At 36.5% G+C, this 24,298-nt stretch overlaps 1 protein-coding gene across 1 annotated transcript in view; it reads right to left on the minus strand.

Annotated features, from left to right (window-relative positions):
* The window catches only part of GBE1 (1,4-alpha-glucan branching enzyme 1), a 306,336-nt gene that overhangs the window by 79,197 nt on the left and 202,841 nt on the right, over positions 1–24,298 (minus strand). Inside the window, exons 8-11 of the mRNA XM_068972275.1 lie at positions 20,879–20,994; positions 16,752–16,879; positions 12,054–12,152; positions 4,374–4,484 (exon numbers count right to left, since the gene is read on the minus strand). Coding sequence (XP_068828376.1) covers positions 4,374–4,484; positions 12,054–12,152; positions 16,752–16,879; positions 20,879–20,994 — 454 coding nt within the window. The remainder of the gene's footprint in view (positions 1–4,373; positions 4,485–12,053; positions 12,153–16,751; positions 16,880–20,878; positions 20,995–24,298) is intronic.

Consider the following 24,298-nt stretch of genomic DNA (forward strand, 5'->3'; position numbering starts at 1 on the left):
AACAAAGAGATTAAACCATAATCGCCTCACCATATTACTGTACAATTATTTTCAGTTTTAGAAAAATATTTTTCTTTATAAACCTATTTTAAAGTCTAAACTATTTTTATATGTTCATATTTGTAATTTTTATTAGGTTTAAAATTCAGAGTATGTTTGCTTTTAGGAAGAATTAGGTAACTTACATCTTTTTGTATATTCCGGACAATTTTTAATACAAAGTGGAATTACATGGATCTTTAAAGTATGAAATAAGTCCTCCATACTGTTTCTGTACATCTTGGAAGAAAAATTATGAAATTAATCTATCAGTTTCATCTTCAATTTGTTTATTTCACTCACTTCCTTATTCTTTTATTCATTCATATAAAATAAACATAAATTGGAACCCAAATGTGCTACAATTGGCTAGAAGCTTAAAATGTATTTTAATTTTCATATTGTTATATACTTGACACACAAAAAAATGTGGAAAATTTTTTAAAGAGATGGTAATAACAGACCACCTGACCTGCCTCCTGAAAAATCTGTATGCAGACAAAGAAGCAACAGTTAGAACTGGACGTGGAACAACAGACTGGTTCCAAATCGGGAAAGGAGTACATCAAGCTGTATATTGTCACCCTGCTTGTTTAACTTCTATGCAGAGTACATCATGAGAAGTGCTGGACTGGAAGAAGCACAAGCTGGGATCAAGATTACCGGGAGAAATATCAATAACCTCAGGTATGCAGGTGACACCACCCTTATAGAAGAAAGCGAAGAAGAACTAAAGAGCCTCTTGATGAAAGTGAAAGAGGAGAGTGAAAAAGCTGGCTTAAAACTACAACTTTCAGAAAACTAAGATCATGGCATCTGGTCCCATCACTTCATGGCAAATAGATGGGGAAACAATGAAAACAACAATGAAAACAACAAGAGACTTTATTTTGGGGGGCTCCAAAATCACTGCAGATGGTGATTGCAGCCATGAAATTAAAAGACGCTTACTCCTTGGAAGGAAAGTTATGACCACCCTAGCCAGCACATTAAAAAGTAGAGACATTACTTTGCCAACAAAGGTCCATCATCTAGTCAAAGCTATGGTTTTTCCATAGACATGAACGGAAGTGATAGTTGGACATGAATGGAAAGGATAGTTGGAAGAAAGCTGAGCACTGAAGAACTGATGCTTTTGAATTGTGTTGTTGGAGAATACTCTTGAGAGTCCCTTGGACTGCAAGGAGATCCAACCAGTCAATCCTAAAAGATTGATGCTGAAGCTGATACTCCAAACTTTGGCTACCTGATGTGAAGAACTGACTCATTGGAAAAGACCCTGATGCTGTGAAAGACTGAAGGTGGGAGGAAAAGGAGATGACAGAGGATGAGATGGTTGGATGGCATCAACACTTGATGGACATGAGTTTGAGTAAGCTCCGGGAATTGGTGATGGATGGGAAAGCCTGTCTATTGCCGTCCATGGGGTTGTAAAGAGTCCGAAATGACAGAGAGTGAAATGAACTGAATATACTTGACAAGGGATTTACTTATCCTTAAATTAATATTATTCATTTCTTATTTTGTTACATTTTGGTTCTGGTGTTTTCATTGGTATTTATTTGATTTGTTTCATAGCCAATTTAAAAGAAAGTACTACTCCAATTAGGAAGATATAAAACTTCTTATGTCTACTTCATGAATGATTAAAGTTTCCATATAGACCAACACTACATAGTTTAGGCAGTGGGCTATTTTCTCAGTCTCAGCTACTGAAATCTGCCATTAACACTCCAAAGCAGTCACAGACAATAGGTAATTGAATGAGCATGCCTGTGTTCCAGTTACCTTGTAAAAACAAGCAGCAGGCAGAATTTGGCTCATGGGCCTTGATAGCTGACCTCTGGTCTACTTACACTTTCTTAATAGTTAAGAGGAGACATCTGAAAAACTAGTTTCCAACTTAAATTGTCAATTTCTGCTGAAATAACATAGGAACTTATTGCTCAACTTCAATTTTCTTAATTCATATACTGCAAATAATTTCAAAAGGTTTACTGTCTTTTTAAAGTATAAAGACTTCATTTTATATTGTTTATGAGGACAGTTCAGTTCAGTCGCTCAGTCATGTCCGACTCTTTGCGACCCCATGAATCACAGCACACCAGGCCTCCCTGTCCCTCACCAGCTCCTGGAGTTCACTCAGACTCACATCCATCGAGTCCGTGATGCCATCCAGCCATCTCATCCTCTGTCATCCCCTTCTCCTCCTGCCCCCAATCCCTCCCAGCATCAGAGTCTTTTCCAATGAGTCAACTCTTCGCATGAGGTGGCCAAAGTACTGGAGCTTCAGCTTTAGCATCATTCCTTCCAAAGACATCCCAGGGTTGATCTCCTTCAGAATGGACTGGTTGGATCTCCTTGCAGTCCAAGGGACTCTCAAAAGTCTTCTCCAACACCACAGTTCAAAAGCATCAATTCTTCGGTGCTCAGCCTTCTTCACAGTCCAACTCTCACATCCATACATGACCACAGGAAAAACCATAGCCTTGACTGCTGACAGGCCTTAGTCGGCAAAGTAATGTCTCTGCTTTTGAATATGCTGTCTAGGTTGGTCATAACTTTCCTTCCAAGGAGTAAGCATCTTTTAATTTCATGGCTGCAGTCACCATCTGCAGTGATTTTGGAGCCCCAAAAAATAAAGTCTGACACTGTTTCTACTGTTTCCCCATCTATTTCCCATGAAGTGATGGGACCAGAGGCCATGATCTTTGTATTCTGAATGTTGAGCTTTAAGCCAACTTTTTCACTCTCCTCTTTCACTTTCATTAAGAGGCTTTTTAGCTCCTCTTCACTTTCTGCCATAAGGGTGGTGTCATCTGCATATCTGAGGTTATTGATATTTCTCCCGGCAATCTTGATTCCAGCTTGTGTTTCTTCCAGTCCAGCGTTTCTCATGATGTACTCTGCATAGAAGTTACATAAGCAGCCTTGACGTACTCCTTTTCCTATTTGGAACCAGTCTGTTGTTCCATGTCCAGTTCTAACTGTTGCTTCTTTGTCTGCATACAGATTTCTTAAGAGGCAGGTCAGGTGGTCTGGTATTCCCATCTCTTTCAGAATTTTCCACAGTTTATTGTGATCCACACAGTCAAAGGCTTTGGCATAGTCAATAAAGCAGAAATAGATGATTTTCTGGAACTCTCTTGCTTTTTCCATGATCCAGCGGATGTTGGCAATTTGATCTCTGGTTCCATGATTTCAATAACTAAATGGCCTTTTTCATTTATTTATCTTTATTGAGTGACTACTAGGAGAAGTCATAGTACTAAGGCTGGAAATACAAATGTAAACAAATATTCTGCTTAAAATGTGATGAGAACATGAAGACTTGGGAAACCACTTTTTCCCCTATAAACCTGGATGAAAGCCTCAGGAAACACACTTGAGTCAGAGTATTAGTTCTTTATAGTAGCTTCCCAGGTGAAGTATGCATTTGCAGGTGTGTGGGGGAAGTATAAGACTGGGACAAGATTGACCTATTTATGAATGGGTAAAAGTTTTACAGTATTGAAGAACAGAACACTTGGAGGATTGAACAGAGAATAAACTTTGGCATGGGCCAATATATGACAGGCTGTGTGTGAGAAGCTTTAACCAAAAGATCTGGGTTGACAAAATTAGCTTTGCCCTTTGGAAAATAACTCAGGCTACATTACAGACGATGGACTAAAAAAGAGGGACAGAGATCAGGGTGATCAATCAGCAAAGGATTTAGTGACTGAGGGGGGGAAAATAATGAAAGCAAGTGAAAAGGCAGAAAAGAAAATCTTTAGAAGGAAAACTAAAATGGAAAGGAAATTAAAATTAACCTGGATTAGCACCAACATTCTTCTCCTGACAACAAAGGAAAACTTGTAAGATAGCACTTGCAACTGTCATTCACAGTCGCTTAATTACAGTTTGGCAGGGTAAAAGTAGTACTGCATTTTGAAGTTGAAATTTATGGATCTATAAAGTAATTTTTAAATGTCTTTTCTTTTTTAAAGGTTTTTTGATTTAGACCATTTTTAAAGTCTTTATTGAATTTGTTACAACACTGCTTCTGTTTTATGTTTAGGGTTTTTTGGCTGTGAGATGCATGGGATCTTAGCTCCCTGACAAGGGATCGAACCTGTACCTTCTGCACTGGAAGGCAAACTCTTAACTACGGGACCACCATGGAAGTCCCTGAAAAGTTTTTCAAGTAAGAGTAGCTGTCACATAAAATAGACATATAACACATTACATTAATTGCATTGAACTATATAAATTTGTATTGAGATATGCTTATTTTAGATACATTTACAAATACAGGCACAGAGAGAGAACGGTTTACACACATACTTATTTACCTGATCGTGGCTCTCTGCGTAGGCAATGCACTTTTCAAGGTAGCGTCGGTTTGTGAGTGTATACACTATATTGCCCATGTTCCAATCTTCATCTTTATATTCTTTCAGTAACTAAATGCAAGACAGGAAATAATTTCAATACATCATTACTATTCTTACTTTATAACCCAACCTTAGGGTATTTATCATATCAATCCTAATTATGACACACAGATACAAGCACACCCAGGGAACAAAAATAGCTTTGTTGACACTTTTACTGAAATCACAGCTTTTGTACAGACTATCCAAATGACAGTGGTGTGTGTGGGTGTGCACGTGCTCACTTTTGTGCAGATGATTTGATCACTGCACTTTAGGATTTTGGCAACTTTTTTTCTTTTTCTGTAACAGCTGCTACTTCTTGCTTAATGACTACAGTAAAGTGTCGTGCAGTAGATCTTTCAATAACTTCCACAAGGTAGAGATATACTTGCTACCATTTTAGCTTGGAATGAAAAAAAAAATGTTAGCAAGAAGAGTGTCTTGTTCTCTTCCTAAAATAAATGAAAAGAAACTATTATTTCAATGTATAAAAGCTGATTATGATGAAATAATTATCATCCTGGGGCAGGAGAGAGATAGGCTCCAGGTTAGATACCTACAGCTGACCTTCTGTGTGCATTTCATGAGGCAGTAAGAAGTGGGCTTCCCACAGAATACTTATAACCAGCCTTCCCTTTGTATTTCCTGACATAAGAGATGGGTGGGCTCCAGTTAAGGCATTTAAAATCAGCCTCCTGTTTGCCCTTCAAAATGGAAACAGGGTAAATAGCCAGTCTTTATCTCTTGTAAACACCTTAAGTAAGAGTCCTGGCATGGCCTCTTCACATCACTGCTCTTCACCACACCCTTCTCTCTCAGTGTGCATTCCTGCTTTGCTTCCATCTTAACTAAATGAACCATTTCTCGGTGTGCTTTCCCACTTGTTGTTATGCTATGCCTCTAATAATAAACTTTGTACCTGCATTTACATTTTCTGCCTCCGTGATAAATGCATTTTTCACTGAGGTCAAAGATCCAGGGAAAAGTAGCTTCCAGCCTCTAGCCCTGGCTGGTCGGGTGGCTAGGATTCTTGGTTCTCATCCAGGCTACCCAGGTTCAATTCCTGGGAAGGGAATTAAGATCTCACTTCCCGCCACCACTTACTGCTGCCTCTCTGAGATAAATCTTAACAGTGCACACATTTTTGTCTCCAAATGGGTCGTTACTCAGTCTCCAGTGTGGCTTCTGTACCTCTCAAACCTCTTCAGTGCAAATGAACTTGCAGAAATTTCAGATTTTGATTGTGTCCTAAGTCCTTTTTTAGGCAAACGCTTGCTGTACAAGAATGCTGTCCCTACCCCTTCCCGTGAAATGCTTTCCTCCTAAGGCTGCCATTGTGAAACTCTGCATTGTTTTGCTTTGTTTTGTTTTCTCACTGCTCAGACATCCAGCAAAATCCCTTCCTCTGACTATCATATAAAAGCTGCTGCTCCACAGAATTAACAGCCTAAAAAGAGCCTGTTCTTTCACGCAACACAATCTTTCTAAAGGGGGCTCATTTCTCTGTCCTGCACACTGACAGGCAGAATTCTAAAATGGTTCCTATGATTCCCACTCCCTCTGATTCACCTCTTTGTATAATCCTTTACCTGGAGGGTGGGAGGGAACTTTGAATACAATAGATGTCCTTCAAAGAAAGGGTGAGATAATAACAGAAATGCTCTAAATTGCTAAGTTTGTGGTAGTTGGTTATACAGCAATAGGAAATTAATGCAGATTTTGGTACACGAAATAGAGTTCCAGCCTGTTTGTATCTTCCTTTGCTTTTTTTTTTTTTTTTTTGCTCAATGGAATTCAGAGGTGCTTAGCCATCCTCCCGTTGGAGAAAGCAATGGCAACCCACTCTAGTACTCTTGCCTGGAAAATTCCATGGGCGGAGGAGCCTGGTAGGCTGCAGTCCATGGGGTCGCCAAGAGTCGGACACGACTGAGGGACTTCACTTTCACTTTTCACTTTCATCCACTGGAGAAGGAAATGGCAACCCACTCCAGTGTTCTTGCCTGGAAATCCCAGGGACGGGGGAGCCTGGTGGGCTGCTGTCTATGGGGTTGCACAGAGTCGACAGGACTTAGCAGCAGCAGCCATCCCCCGTAACTCCAGTGTGAATCACCAGGCACCAGAGGGCAGACTGTATTAGGCAGAATAATGACCACCCACAGGTGTTTATATCCTAATACCCAGAGTCTGTGAATATGTCACCTTACATGGCAAGAAGGACTTCAGAGATCTGTGGAAATTAAGGACATTGAGATGGGGAGATTATCCTGGATTACCCGAATGTTGCTGCTGCTGCTAAATCCTGTCAGTCATGTCTGATTCTGTGGGACGCCATAGACAGCAACCCACAAGGCTCCTCTGTCCCTGGGATTCTCCAGGCAAGAATACTGGAGTGAGTTGCCATTTCCCTCTCCAATGCATGCATACATGCATGCTAAGTCGCTTCATTCAGTCTTTGTGTCTGACTCTGTGCGACTCCATGGACGGCAGCTCACTAGGCTCCCCTGTCCACGGGATTCTCCAGGCAAGAATACTGGAGTGGGTTGCCATTTCCCTTCTCCGGATTACCTGGATGGGCCCAGTGTAATTACAGGAATCTTTCTTAAAAGGTGCTTGGGTTGTCAGAGTAAGACAGAGATTTGAAGATTCTACCCTGCTGGCTTTGAAGATGGGGGGAAGGCTCATGAACCAAGGAATACAGGTGGGTTTTAGAAGATAGAAAAGTCAAAGAAATAGAACCTCCAGAAGGAATGCAGCCTTACGAAGCCTTGATTTTTAGTCTAGGAAGATCATTTCAGATTTGTGACCATATGACAGTAGATTTGTATTATTTTAAGACACTTTGTATTATTTAGATTCAGTGTGGTATTTGTATATGTCTATTCACAATCCATAAACCTATGCAAATATGCCCAGTTAAGTTGGACTGCTGTGTTAAAATAATTCAATGGAAATAGGTTAGACTTTTCAGCAAATCATGCTGGAAGTGTTAGACATCTTTAGACAAAACAAAACAAAACCTTAAACATTGATTGTACAAAAAGTAACTCAAATGGACTATGGACTTAAACATAAAATTATAAATGTTTAATAGAAAATATAGGAGAATCAGAGAATTCTTAGACTTGTCACCAAAATAGGTCTCTAAAAGGGAAAAAAAAATGATAAACTGGCCTTCCTTAACTTTAAAGAAAACAAAGAACTTCAGCTCTGTGGAAGTCCATATGTAGAGGATGAAAACACAAGCAAAGACCAGTATAAATATATTTGTCAACCACAACCCACCTCACAAAAGGGTTGAATCTAAACTATATAAAGAACTCTCAAAACTCCACAGTAAATAAATGATCCAATTAGAAAATGGTCAAAAGACATAAAACAGACATTTCACTGAAGAAGATATAAAGATGGCAAATAAAGCACAAGAAAACAAGTTCCTCATCATACGCCATTAAGAAAATGCAAACTAAACCCACAGTGAGATATTTCTGCACACCTGATAGAATGATCAATATAAAAAATAGCAACAATAACAAATGCATTGTTCAAGAATGTACAGAAATTGGATCTCTCCAAAGTTGCTTGTGGTAATGCAAAATGGTACAACTACTCAGAAAAATAGTTTGAAAGCCTCTGACTGTGCGGATCACAACAAACTGTGGAAAATTCTTCAAGAGATGGGAATACCAGACCACCTGACCTGTCTCATGATATATGTGCATGCAGGTCAAACAGCAACACTTAGAGTCAGACATGGAAAAACAGACTGGTTCCAAATTGGGAAAGGAGTAAGTACATCAAGGCTATATATTGTCACCCTGCTTATTTAACTCATATGCAAAGAACATCATATGAAATGCCAGGCTGGATGAAGCACAAGCTGGAATCAAGATTGCTGGGAGAAATATCAACAACCTCAGATATACAGATGATACCACTTTAATGGCAGAAAGCAAAGAGGAGCTAAAGAGCCTCTTAATGAAAGTGAAAGGGGAGAGTGAAAAAGCTGGCTTAAAACTCAATATTCAGAAAACTAAGATCACAGCATCTGGTTCCACCACTTCATGGCAAATATTTGAGGAAAAAGTGGAAACAGTGACAAGTTTATTTTCTTTGGCTCCAAAGTCACTGCTGAAAGTGCTGCAGCTATGAAATTAAAAGATGCATGCTTCTTGGAAGAAAAGCTATGACAAACCTAGACACCATATAAAAAAGCAAAGATATCACTTTGCAGACAAAGGGCTGTATGGTCAAACCTATGGTTTTTCCAGTGGTCATTTACTAATGTGAAAATTGGAGGATAGAGAAGGCTGAGTGCTGAAGAACTAATACTTTCGAAATGTGGTGCTGGGGAAGACTCTTGAGAGTCCTTTGGATAGCAAAGAGATCAAGCCAGTCAATCCTATAGGAAATCAACCCTGAATATTCATTGGAATGACTGATACTGAAAGTTAAGCTTCAATACTTAGGCCACCTGATGCAAAGTGCTGACTCACTGGAAAAGACCCTGATGTTGGAAAAGATTGAAGGAGAGGAGAAGAGGCGATGAAGGAAGGATGAGATGGTTGGATGGCATCACTGACTCAATGGACATGAGTTTGAGCAAATTCCAGGAGATAGTAAAGGACAGGGAAGCCTTGGCATGTTGCAGTCCATTGAGTTGCAGAGTTGGACACGACTTAGTGACTGAACAACAATAACAACAACATCCAACCAGTATAAAACCCAGTACTTCTGGATGTTTACCACAGAGTAATGAAAATTTATGTTGATACAAAAATCTGTACACAAATGTTTATAGCAGCTCTCTTTATAGCAGCTAAAACCTAGAAACAGTCGAGATATCTTTCACTGGAAAAATAATTAAACAAACTGTGATACAACCATGCCATGATATAGCATTCAACACAAAGAAAGGGAAACAGTGAAGTAGCTCCCAGATATAGAAAACAAACATCGCTCCCAGCGGGTAAAGAGGGGGAGGGATAAATTGGGAGACTGGGATTGACATATACATACTATTATACATAAAATGGGGCTTCCCAAATGGCTCAGTGGATAAAGAATCCACGTGCAATGCAGGAGACGCAGGAGACATGGGTTTGATCCCTGATTCAGGAAGATTCCCCAGAGGATCCCACTCCAGTATTCTTGCCTGGAGAATCTCATGCACAGAAGAGGCTGGCAGGCTACAATCCATAGGGTTGCAAAGAGTCAGACACCACTGAAATGACTTAAGCACATTTATATATAATAGATAATTGATAAGAACATACTATATAGCACAGGAAATTCTACTCAAAAATCTGTAATGGCCTATATGGGAAAAGACTCTTAAAAAAAAAAGTGTGGGTATATGTATATGTTTAACTGATTTACTTTGCTCTTACCTGAAACTAACATTACATTGTTAATCAACTATACTCCAATAAAAATTTTTAAAAAAATCTTGAAAAGAAATATACTACTGATACATGCAACAACCTACATGAAATCCCCAGAGAATTTGACTGAGTGAAAAATGATAAGCCCAAAAGGTTGCATACTGTATTATTCCATTTATATAACATTTTTGAAATGAAAAAAATTATAGAAATGGAGATCAGGTTAGCAGTGGCCAAAGGTTCAGGAGTGATTTGGGGAAGAAAGGAGTAGGTGTGGCTCTAAAGGCAACATTTGGGAAACTCGTGGTAATGTTCCATGTCTTGATTATGTCCATGTCACTATCCTGATTGTGATATTGTACTATAACTTTGCAAGATGTTGTGGTGGTGGTTTATTAGCTAAGTTGTGTCCGACACTTGCAAACCCATAGATTGTATCCTGTCAGGCTCCTCTGTCCATGGGATTATCCCAGCAAAAATAATGGAATAGGTTGCCACTTCCTTCTCCAGGGGGTCTCCCTGACCAAGGGATTGAACCTGTATGTCTGGTGTCTTCTGTGATGGCAGACAAATTCTTTATCAATTTACCAACTGTTTAACTCCACAGAAATCTAAATGGAGAACAATACATTTTTTTTCTTCCATTTGTATGATGTACTGCCTAGTACAGTACCTTGAGTATACAAGGTACTGAAGTGTTTAGAAAGTTAAATATTAAAAAAAAAAAAAAGAAAGAAAACTGCCATTATTACTAAGAGGAGGAAATAGCTTGCTCTGAGCTATGATTGATTAAAATAATTCCAGGTTGACGTACACCTTTAAATATCCTTGAATCTGCTGAAAGCCTGATGAAGGCTTTTCAGTAGGATGTTAAAAAAGCAAGATTTGGCACTTGCAAGGGGGAAAACATCTTTGCGGAAGATTAGAAATCGTAAAAGATGGTGGGTGGATAAAGAACCTAAACCAAGGTAAGAAACTTGAAGATCACAACATTTTTTTTTTTTTTAATAAATATAAAGCAACTTTCCCAGCTAGTAAAGTCTCTTTGGTTTCTAACTCTAATCAGGTTTGTAAAACACTTATTTTTTTGACCTGACAATGATTAAGAAATCGATAGATGGAAAAGCACAAGTTGTACTGGTAGAGTTTTAATGGCACAGCTGCTGCTGCTGCTAAGTCACTTCAGTCGTGTCCGACCCTGTGCGACCCCACAGACGGCAGCCCACCAGGCTTCCCCGTCCCTGGGATTCTCCAGGCAAGAATGCTGGAGTGGGTTTCCATTTCCTTCTCCAGTGTCACAGCTGTGCACTGCCCAAATCGCCTGTGGACTCAGAAGAGACATGAGATGATTACAATAACCACTTCCTTCAGAAAAGGCTTCGTGATTTTTCTATTCAAAGTTAAGCTCTTCTGCCACTGTGATCTCATGGCACCAGTTCATGTCTGTACTAAAGAACTTTATCAGAAAGCAATGATTATTTGATACATATCTGACATCTTATAAATATTCAGCCTGTGACTCAGACTTTGCCACTCTAGAGTGTTCTATATCAAATCCAAGTCTTATTTTACATTATCTAAAAATAATCTTATCTAAAGATCACTTATAACAACTTTGGTCATTTAGACAAAAATAAAATGAAACAAAATATAATCCAAGCAACTTGAATTGTTATTAAATTTAATAAAAGTATATTTGAAATCATATGCAAGGTGTCATATACAATTATTCATTCCTAGTACCAGACACATGGTAAGGGCTTTTAAATACTCAATGAAGGAATGCATAAATCCACATCTGTTGAGTAAAAAACCATACTAAGCAACAAGTACTGGGAATTAAGGAGTGACTTCTACATTAATTGATGATTTGCAGGCAGAAATGGATGCTTTGATGAAGTTTAATGTGTTTTAAATATAGAATGCCAGAGTTTTATATAATTGCACTGATAATGCAAAATTCCATTTACATAGCTAACATTATATCAATCATATCTTCCCCATGTCTGCATAATGCAAGTGTGAATACTTTAAATTAGAACTTTTAGAAGTTTGAGAGGCATCTTATTAAATGACACAAGAATCTACACACTAATGAGAGAATTTAAGACTTCAATTATAATATCAAAACTAAGAAATAAATCAAAGAAATAATAAATACACCAACATAAGACAAAGTATCCACAGGGAAAAAAAAATTTACATTAAACCTTACCTGTATCCATTTATCTGGAATTGCCATGGCCAATCGATAGTCAAAACCACCCCCTCCCTGGGAAATTGGAGAACACAGAGCTGGCATTCCTGATACGTCCTAAAATAAAGAGCATCAGCATTACCAGTTCATAGTGATCAAATTTTTACTAAATATTCTTGTGACAGTAAATCCAGGCCAATAAATACAAATAATAAATGGGGGTATATACTCTTGGAGTATTTTGATAGCATAATTGTAAAAGTATAGCATTGTGATAGCATATCTCATTTCCCAATAAGATTTTGAGTAGTGCTTTTCATTGCAGGACAACTTTTTATCCTTAGTTGCACATAGAGAACACAAATTAGTAAAAGTGTTATTGCTGAAACATGGTTTCTTACACTAATTTTTGAATATTCTACATATTGGCTACTGCTTTCATCAAACATAAAAATACATGTGCTGTATATCTGTTATTCTCTGTGTATACAGCAGTGGCAGAGAATGTATTTTGGGAGCACTTAGCTTCTGATGAAATAGAAATAGAGTCAGCACATTAAGAGCAAAGCAGTAAGATGGCTTTCACAAGAGTCAGTTACACTTGGAAAGGGTCACTGAGGTTATCTAGTGGATCCTCTTCATTTAAAAGATATAGAAATCGAGGCTTATTGAGGTGAAGGGCTCGCTAAAGACATGTTTCTCAAAGATAGAGCTGGGACTCAGACATCCAACCTTTTGACAGGGTCTTCTTACAGTCATGCTACCACTAGACTATCAGTAATCAAATAAACATGGTCAAACAGATAAGTAAAAAGAAAATGATGTAAGGACCCAGATGCAACAAAATATATTAGTGTAACAATGGTGGTAAAACATGGTATAAGTACTAGCAATTCTAACTCCACAATATCTTTCAAATAAATTATTTTCTTTTGCCTCATTTCTATAGACACTATCTTACTTAATCCACCTAACTACTTATTCTGACCATTATGTTTCCACACATAAGTGGAACTCCCATCTCCAGTCTCTCTTTACAATAACTGCTGCTGAATGGTCTGCTCCTATCATTGCCTGCGAATAGCTTTCAACAGTCAACAATAGAAAACTTAAATTCTTCAGTTTAGGATACAATTCAACAACTATACTGTAAGCACTGACAATATAATTTATTATTTGATTATCTGCTTCCTCCCTAACTGTTAGAATTTAAGACACATGGGGTAGGACTTTTGTTGTTGTTGTTGTTGCTGTTGTTGCTCACTGACATATGCCAAGAATCTAGAATAGTAGAAGAACACTTGGCACGAAGCAGGAACTCAATAACTATTGTCTGAGTGGATTTATGAAGGTGCTGCCAAGGCTTTGATGGTAAATCAGACATAACACTTGACCTGCAGGATTCAAGAACTAGAACCTAAATAAACATGCATGCACACAAACACACAAAATCATGAAATTACAGTGTTATGGAGTCATCATAATTGTTAACAGAAGTACACAGCAAGTGCGAGGAAAAAACCTACATCTCTCCATCATCATTTCTACTGTTTCATTTCAAATATTCAATATATCATCCCCTTTGAAATAATCACTCTTCCCTGTGCTTCTGACAGCTTTTACGTGTGTGTCATTACCCAAATTCTCCCTTGGATCATTATCCTTACTTCCTATGAAAGATTTGGAAGAATGGCATTGAAACATGCATAATATCATATAAGAAACGAATCGCCAGTCTAGGTTTGATGCAGGATACAGGATGCTTGGGGCTGGTGCACTGGGATGACCCAGAGAGATGGTACGGGGAGGGAGGTGGGAGGGGGGTTCAGGATTGGGAACACGTGTACACCCGTGGTGGATTCATGTTGATGTATGGCAAAACCAATACAATATTGTAAACTTAAAAAAAAACAAAAAACAAAATAAAATCTGAGGAAAAAAAAAGAAAGAAAGAAAGAAAGAAAAACTATCGCACACTCTGAGCTCTCTGAGACTTAATTGCTTCTTCTTCCACAATACCATCCTCAAACTCTTCCCACAGAAAAGCTATAAAAAAACAAACATATGACCACTCTGGACTTCCAAAATAATGTGTTCATTGTTTTCTAATGGAAGAGAGGTACAACAAAATATAGTACATGGTGGAATATATACATTAGAAAATATCCATTATTTTATTCTTATTCTACATACTTTTTTATAAGTTTATAAAAGTGGAAAAAGATGAATCAAAAAAATGAAAAAGGATGAATGGTTAACAGATAAGAAATCATTTTATGTCACACTGTCACAGTTATGATAGGTATTCAGTTCAACTCCTTACTAAGGCTGGCTATATATATGTTAAGTATCAGGCACCTGTGTTAGACACTGGAAATACATACACAGTACCTTCCTGGAAAAGTTTTTATAAGATCCAGAGTTTTCATGAGACAAGTAATAAGATGGCATTAAAGATCAAGATAATCTTTTTCTCAAGAAAACATTAAGGTGCTTTCTATATTTGGTCTATAGGTAGTTTTAGAAAATAGCTTCATAAAGAAATAGAATCTGCTAAGAAAAATATCTGGAGACCAATAAGTCTTAACTCCTAAATCTGACTCCTAGAAGCTTGCCTTGTTAATGCATATGAGGTATTTGTAGCTCTTGTTTGCAAGTGGAGAGTTAAGAATTACTCTTTTAAAATCTTAAAAGAAGAAAATAAGAAAATGTAATGGTCATGAAAATAAATATACTTAAATATAAATAAGTTGATAACAAAAGGATATTCAAATGGTCATATATGCTTCCAATGAAGTTAAAATAGCTTTAATTCTTTAATCTAAAGATCGCTTATAACTATTCCAGAGGGAGAGAAAGCTTCAGTCATCAAAAAATATTTTTCAATAAAATATTTTCAATAAAATATTGCTATATTAATACAGCAAATATAACCACGTATAAAGGTAGACATATTCCAGAAAAAAAGGCTTCAATTTTAGTAACTATCATTATAGCTAAATTGAATATACAGGACTGTATATAACATTGCATTACTTATTCGTTACACCACATTCCTCTCTTAAAAAAAAAGTTCATGAGGATCAATTCCACTTCTTGAACAGACTCCCACTAGACAGAAAAGTGATATATTGAAATTGAAGTAGTTTTCAATTTAAGTAGAATAAATTGAAGACACATCTTGTTTTAAAAAAATCTAAAGCCAAGTAATATAAAGTAGGCTAAAGTCTCAAAGTTTCATTGGTAGAAACACTAATAATCAGACAAAAGCTCCCTAGATGATGAAACTATTTTACTTGAAATGAACGGAAAGATCAATGTAACAATTTTCAGTTTCATGTATTAAATAATTGCTTCTTTTTCTTCAGTACCTGCTTTTGATGTGCCCTGTCATTAATTGTTTATAGTAATTTGTCATACATAATGTCTTTGCTTCAAATTGCCATAAATATACTTAACTTTTATAAATAGTTAAAAAACTTTTTTATGTTTGACAGATAAAAATTAAAATATATAAACTATAAAATAAATGTTTAAAATATCTTCTGAAGTACATTAAAAATATTCAGCACAGAAAGTATTAGCACAAGCATGAGAAAGTCTTATAAGTTATGACTAAATACAGGTAAGATGAGACTGTGAAACAATACAGGATATCAAGATGACATTGTAATTGTGGATTAAAAAGAAATTATATGAAAATTTACTCCAGGAATTTAGGATTCATTGCTGTATCCTAGAAGATATTTAGAGGGCAAAAGGACTAAATAGAGTAGCTGTTCTCGGTCCAGAGACGAATAAGAAAATCATATCAGTAGTTTGAGATTTTGAGTTTTGAGAAATGATGCTTAGAAACAAGACTATACAAACAATAAATACTACAGGAAAGAGACCATCGTGACTACATTTCATTTCAATGAACTAAATGCCAACAACATGAAAATACTTCTTAACTCTGACTCTTTCAATGACAGTCTTACTATTTTTATATGCCAACCTCTACATTTTGTATAGAACAGTTTTAACATGAAATTCAATTTTAATAATAATTCCTAGTTAGAGGACTCACAAAACCAGAGGGATTTTAGTACTAAATCTAAATTAGCATAAGCATTTAACAAACTTCTTAATTTATCAAATTTATCACCAAGAGGGGAATTGTCAATTATGCATATACCGAATTATATCATTACAGTGCAGCTTTGGGACAGTTAATCATGAACCTTCAGTAATCATGAATAACTAGTGAACATTTGGCAATCTGAGAGCAATAACGTAAACAAGAAAGGTAATCGCATCAGAACAAGAGAGGTTTCAGAGAAGCTCACAGGCAGTGAACCATGCCATCTCTGATGATTAAACCAGAAAAGAAAAAAAAAAAAGTTAAATAGACAGACACATATTAATATTCAATTCTTTTTCTGTGCTGAAGGTCTCATGGCAAAAGGACCTGTCCACTGATTAGGATATTTTACTTTGTAACGACTGGCATTTTCTTTTTTAACAATGGAATAATGGCAAGTAATTAGGGAACATTATCTCATAATAGGAAAACAGTGAATTCTGCATAATGTGCCACACAGACAAGGTAGCTACACTATAGTCAGGGCATAATTTCACTTATGCAATCATCGATAATATAGAGATTATTCAAATATTGTATGCCAACAAAATGTTCTATCTTAAAGAGGGTCAGGGGGTAGAGATCATTATTACCTCAGCTATTGTTATAGAATCTGGATACAGTGTGTGAACCAAATGATTTGCCAACATGATGTAAGTCAAAGCATCTTCATCTACTTGTAGTCCAAAATACTCATGGTAATCACCTGAAAAATTCTCACCTGGAAAACAGAAAACCAATATGGATGCATTATGTTAGTGTGCAGGTCTTAACTCTGCACAAATGCCACCCCCTCCCAATTAGTTCGTTTATATCAGTTTTGTTATCAGAGCAAAGCATAATGGACCTTGATATCAAATAATGCTATTAGTAACTATATGATCTAACTTAAAAAGTACTGGATAACTAAATTTAAAGTTCAGACAATCCTGCAATTCAACTCTTGTTTTACAAAAGCAAACAAAATCTCTGTGATTTAAAATTTTAAGCTACTTTGAACTGAAATGTCCAGCACAAAATAAAATACCAGAGATTTATAAACTTTAATTTTTAGATAACTTTTTTGGTCATACTGAGATCTTAATATTAGATAGCTGCTATTTGATTCCTCTGAAGGCAAGCAAATAGGAAAACCACCATAAAATTGAGACAAAATGTTTATATTATTTTAAATATGGCTAGAGTTTATGGAGTATGGATTTCCTATGATGACAAAAACAGTTTAATACCCCTCAACTTCTTTCTATCACTACTTGCCCCATCTCCTGATTTTGATTGCTTATAGTATATTTCACTTACTGGTATTATACTATTAATTTTCTGTTCTTTCAGCTGTTACTATTATTTTTAATTAAATCTACTTAGTGCTGAATGCTTGCCTTTTTCCCCGCTGATTTCTTATATATAAGTTCTTTATTTTGACTCCTTTTTTTCAGTTTGCTTGATTCTATCATTGAAGGATATTTTTACATGGATTCTTCAGTTTCTTTCAAATGTATCCTTCAATGGCAATTCAAATATCCAATTCTCAAGTCACAGTTTCTATCCTTAAGAATTTTGCAGACAGTGCTGTGGCAATGGAATAGTATGAGCTCAGCCATTTTTTTTTTTTCATTTATGCAGGTAAATTACTTTTTCTTCAAGATATTACTGGATGAAGTTTTATCACAGAATTTTATAAACACTCTGTGTCTATGTTAATAGTGTCATCTCGGATTTCTTCTGGTATATTATATAATTTTTTGCAGTTTCAATTTTTATTTTCATCTTCATCTCAAAGTTGGGAAACATGCTAAATAACTCAATGTTTTTCTTTCCATTTTTTGAGCTCTCTACCCATAAGAAGCATATACCATATCCATAGATATCAGTTCATTCTCCCAACTCCACAATTCTTTGGAAAACACCTAGCCCTCAGCAAAGGAAGTTCTGAAGAGGCAGGCATGTAGGTGCTTTAATCTAGGAAAAGATCTTTCTTGAATTTTATCATGATTGCCTTTTTCATCTCCAAAGTCAGCTTCTCTCCAAAGTGGAAGGTATCATTGAAATCTGTCATGTTTTACAGATTCAAGTTGCTCCCTAGAAATATTTCATGGGGAGGGGAGTAGGTAGCACCATGAATAAGAGCAGATAACAGCAGATTTTGACTGTAGCAGCTTTTCTTGGCAGTTACGTTTTGATTTCTAAAGTCTCTATCATGGACTGATTGTTGTCAGTAAATTGTTGTTATTGTTTAGTCACTAAGTCATGTCTGACTCTTTGTGACCCCATGGACTGGTGCCCCGCCAACTCCTCAGCTCATGGGATTTCCCAGGCAAGAGTGGGTTGCCATTTCCTTCTCCAGGGGATATTCCCAATACATAGATTGAATCCAAGTCTCTGGTTTGGCAGGCTGATTCTTTATCCTGAGCCACCTGGGAAGCCCCCAGGTGAATATAGATACATATTTTTATTTAAAACATATGTACCTGTTTTTCTGAGAGTTTAGCCAAACAGACAAGGCCTACCACACTTCAGAAGGTTGTAAAAAATATTTGAGTAAATATTATAAAAACAATGTATTTCCTACAACAAAGTTTTAATGCAGAAGAAATTAAAATGAGATATCTACACAAGCATTATTTTTATACCACCCAAGAGTCCTTCTGAAAGCAGTTTACAGAGTTAAGTAAGATAACAGTTAAATAACTATTTTCATATACTTATGCTATAACTTTCATATACTTACATTATACTAAATAACATTTTCATATACATACTTTGAGTCACTTTGTTCTGATATATAGAGGATTTTCAAAAGATTTAATTAAAATTTCAATTTTGAGATAACTGTAGATTGTATGTGCTTGTTCAGTGCATTTGACTCTGCAAACACATGGACTGTATCCTGCCAGGCTCCTCTGTCCGTGGGATGTTCCAGGTAAGAATACTGGAGTGGGTTGCTATTTTCCCCTCCAGGGGATCTTCCCAATACAGAAATGGAACTCGTATTGGCAGGTTATTCAAGCCACCTGGGAAGCCACAGTTATATGAAATAACATACAGTGCTCCAAAATCACTGCGGATGGTGATTGCAGCCATGAAATTAAAAGACGCTTACTCCTTGGAAGAAAAGTTATGACCAACCTAGATAGCATATTCAAAAGCACAGATATTACTTTGCCAACAAAGGTCCGTCTAGTCAAGGCTATGGTTTTTCCAATGGTCATGTATGGATGTGAGAGTTGAACTGTGAAGAAAGCTGAGCGCTGAGGAATTGATGCTTTTAAACTGTGGTGCTGGAGAAGACTCTTGAGAGTCCCTTGGACTGCAAGGAAATCCAAACAGTCCATCCTAAAGGAGACCAGTCCTGGGTGTTCATTGGAAGGACTGATGCTGAGGCTGAAACTCCAAAACTTTGGCCACCACATGTGAAGAGTTGACTCATTGGAAAAAACCCTGGGAGGGATCGTGGGCAGGAGGAGAAGGGGACGACAGAGGATAAGACGGTTGGATGGCATCAGCGACTCGACACACATGAGTTTGAGTGAACTCCGGGAGTTGGTGATGGACAGGCAGGCCGGGCGTTCTGCGATTCATGAGGTCGCAAAGGGTCGGACACGACTGACCTACTGAACTGAACTGAACTAAACTGAACTGATCCTATGTAGACTTTACTTGTTTTCCCAACATTTGAAATGCCATGGTGTAATAGCATTTCCAATGGGAACATATGAAAAGCCATGGTGTAATATCCCAGCCAAGGTACTGGTATTATACAATCAGGATATAAAATTACATCACAGGTAGCTCACCTGATATCCTTTTATAATGAGATCTAACTTCCTCCTGCCTTTTCACCATGGTCCTTAACCCTTGATGACGACTGACTTGCTCTGTTTGTCACTTCAAGCATGATACATAAAAGTAATCATATTATATATATGTCCTCTTTTGAAACAAGGTTTTTTCCCTGTCAGCATAATCCTCTGAAAATTAATCCAAATTTTTATATGTATCAATATTGTTACTGTTTATTGCTAAGTAGAATTTCATGCTATGGATATACCACATTTTTTAACCATTCATCTATTAAAGCATGCCTGGTTTGTTTCCAGGTATTAGTTATGAATAAGGTTGCTAAATATTGGGTCATTAAAAAAACAATAATTTTTCTACATGTTATCTATTGAAGGATTAGGATTCTATGATTCCACTTATTTGTACAACTTTTAAACTGAAGGTCTCTAATCCATAGTTTTAATTACAAACTAATTTATAATTTAATTTTAACTGAGCACATTTATATTTAAAATGTATACATTTATCTTCAATGTTTAATATGCAAATGAACCCATACATTAACAAATGTTCTCATTTATTAATTTGTGTTTTATTTTTCATTATAATTGCTGTCATTTTCACAGCCTGAGACTGGTATAATAAACTATATCCTTAAAAAATATTTTTATAAGAATGCCACATATTAAGGATAGCATATTAAGCAGAAATATTTCAAAGAAAATCAGCACCCTTTATTTACTTATAAAAAGTATTTATACCTGACTTCCTGCCAAAAAGGAATCAGAATTGATTAGAGACATAAAAGAACTAATAAAAATCAAGCCAACAATAATGGTCATTGTAGCAATGTAACTGAATCCTAAGTCTGGTTGTAATCTTCCAGTAAAAATATAAAATAAAATCATTAGTTACATCTGGAATGTATCAGGTCACCTACCTATTCCATGGTGATGATAGAGCATTGATGTAACACCGTCAAAACGAAATCCATCAAAGCCATACTCTTCCAACCACCATCTTATGTTTGACAGAAGAAATCTTAAAACTTCCCAGCTAAAATAACAGATAAATACACTTTTAGGCATAATGTATAGAACATTTTCCTTGTGATACATCTTTTGCTAATAATAATAATTAAAATCAAAATTACTATCTTAGGAGTCATGATGTTCAAAGAAATACACCATTTAAACACCAGAAAACTACTAACATTTACCTCATTTGTTTGATGAAATTCATTCTAAAAGGAAAACCTGTTAAATTTCTTTAACTAAAAAATCACTCAATGGCTGAGAAAAACTAAGAAAAAAATGGGCCAGTCTGGTCCAAAGTGCAGGAACACTGTCTTGCTCAGTGCTCCATCCTCAGCAAGCATACAGTGATCACTACATAGTAGTGGTTACCCCCCAAAATCTGTTAATTATTTCTGAATTTTCATCAAGATTTTTCATGTAAAATAACCACAGTTACATATACTCTTCTTTTAGAAAACCTAATTTCATTATCAGTAGAAAACTACCTTCAGCCTTCAGTGTTTGCTTAAAATATCTCCTTATTCTACAGTTTCAAACAGGTATAGTTTAGAATAAAAATTAAAAGAAAAAAAGACTCCTGAAATCAACCTTATGATCAGTACTACTACACTTACTAGACCTGCTTTGTGAGGGTAAAAGAAAGAGACCTAAGTACTAGAGAATAGATGCTTAATAAAGTAAAAAGTTCTACAAGTTAAAGAGTCTTATATCCATAAAAACAGAAAGAAAAACAAAGAACAGTTATAACTCAATTAAAAACGCCACATGAAATAAGTCTATTTCGGACAATTGAAAAGAGGGCATCATCAATTAGTATTTTTTTTTAGTCATACAGTTATGGTTGAGTTCTCTATCTCATTATAACTATGGTTTTAAGACTTTAATACCTCATTTAGCTTAATGACAAAGCAGTAAGAGTGTACACAATTCCTTAACCCACTTGAAATTTATGTATTTTTTTAACCTTCCATATATTAAAGAGCAATCTGACCTAAGTAGAGATTAAGTCATCACAATCAACTCCAGAATTGTAAATCTAAACTCTGTAGTGAAATGAGTATTGTTGGTAATTAACTGCTTTAGATAAGTTACTTTGAATTTTGAAAACTTACTCAAAGTTAAAAGAGAAAAAAACAAAACAGAAATCCAAATAATCCAATAGGTATGAAAGGGGGCCAGGAGATTCTAGATTGTTAGGCCAAGCCATGGTGAAGGCAGAATAAATATTAATTTAAGGCTTAAAAAAAACAATTTCTATTTAACAAAAAGAAATGAACAGATCAAAACTGCTCTATTTTACATAGAAATGTCTAATATCTATATTTTTTTACTTTTTAATCAATAACCTTTTTCTTTCAGACCAGTTTTGGGAGTGAAAGTCACTCAGTCATGTCCAACTCTTTGTGACCCCATGGACTATACAGCCCATGGAATTCTCCAGGCTAGAATACTGGAGTGGATAGCCTTTCCCTTCTCCAGGAGATCTTCCTAACCCAGGGACTGAACCCAGGTCTTCCACATTGCAGATGGATTCTTTACGGGCTGAGCCATAAGGGAGCAGTTTTGAGTTTACTGCAAAAACTGAAAGGAAGTATACATCTATACTCTTTTTTAACAAGTGTGCTCCATGAGAATTTCAGGAAAAAAGTCTTGAATAAATGCATACTGACAACTCATCCTTAACAATGTTTTGAAAAGGACAGACTTTCCTAATTTGTCCATTTGATTAGTAATGTATATTTTACTTCTGAAATGTAAACTGAAAGCTACTTTTAGCTCAAAATACCTCATAGTAGGAACAAAATCTGTTTAAATAGGAAATCTCTTGGGTAGATTTATGAAGATATGAATATGTAAACCAGAGATGACAAACTGTCCCTGGGCCTGATCTGACAGGCACTACTGTTTCGCTTATCTTGCAGAGGATAGGGACCCCTGAACAACAGAGGTTTGAACTGCAGAGGTCTACTTATATTTTTTAATAAATATAGAGTCATCCCTCTATAATCTCAGATTTTGCATCCTTGGCTAAAGAGGGACCATTGTATTCATTGTACTATGCCATATGCCGTATAATCAAAACTATGGTTTTTCTAGTAGTCATGTACGGATGTGAGACTTGAACCATAAACAGGCTGAGTGCTGAAGAACTGATGCTTTTGAACTGAGCTGATAGAGAAGACTCTTGAGAGTCCATTGGACTGCAAGGAGGTCAAACCAGTCGATAGTAAAAAATATCAATTTTGAATATTCTTTGGAAGGACAGTTGCTGAGGTTGAAACTCCAATACTTTGGCCACCTGATGTGAAGAACTGATTCATTGGAAAAGACCCTGATGCTGGGAAAGATTGAGGGCAGGAGGAGAAGGGGATGACAAAGGATGAAACTGTTGGATGGCATCACCAATTCAATGGATATAAGTTTGAGCAACCTCCAGAAGATAGTGAAGTACAGGGAAGTCTGGCATGCTGCAGTGCATGGGGTGGGAAAAACTCGGACACGACTGAGCAACTGAACAATAACGCCATTTTATATAAGGGACTTGAGCACTGGTGGATCTTGCTATATGGTGGGGCTCCTGGAATCAATCCCTTGAAGGTCCTGAGGGACAACTGTGCTATAAATTTTTCAGTTTGAATATCTAAAGATGACATATGTACTTTTGGGATCCTTTCAGTCATATCACACCACATTCTCATATCAACCTTATTGATTCATTTACATCAATCCAGTTTGGACTGGTGGACATGTTCTATCAACTTCTAACATAAATGTCATGGACAAAATGTTTCCAAGGTAGACACACTGAAATGGGAAGATAGTGTCCTAATATCTACAAAGATAAAAGAAGTAAAAAAGTCAATGATATTACAATTCAAAGTACAAAACAAGATGATGTCAATAATTAAAAAAATTCCTGCCCAGTATCACATAGTTGATTAAAGGCAGAGTTACCAAATATCCTATTGAATCCTATTACCACAGTATTTAATCTACCCTCTTCCTGTCCAAACGGTATTATGTTGCTGTTGTTTAGTCGCTAACTCATGTCTCATTCTTTGCAACTCCATGGACTGCAGCATGCCAAGTTTCCCTGTCCTTCAACGTTTCCCAGAGTTTGTTTAAAATCATGTTGATTGAATTGGTGATGCGATCTAACCATCTCATCCTCTGCTGCCCCCTTTTCCTTCTGCCTTAAATCTTTCCTAGCATCAGGGTCTTTTCCAATCAGGAATCCATTTCCCTGACCATGGATCAAACTCATGCCCTCTGCATTGGGAGCTCAGAGTCTAAGCCACTGAACCACCAGGGAAGTCCTAAAA

This window comes from Capricornis sumatraensis, chromosome 1, assembly GCF_032405125.1.
Source record: "Capricornis sumatraensis isolate serow.1 chromosome 1, serow.2, whole genome shotgun sequence".
Taxonomy (NCBI): Eukaryota; Metazoa; Chordata; class Mammalia; order Artiodactyla; family Bovidae; genus Capricornis; species Capricornis sumatraensis.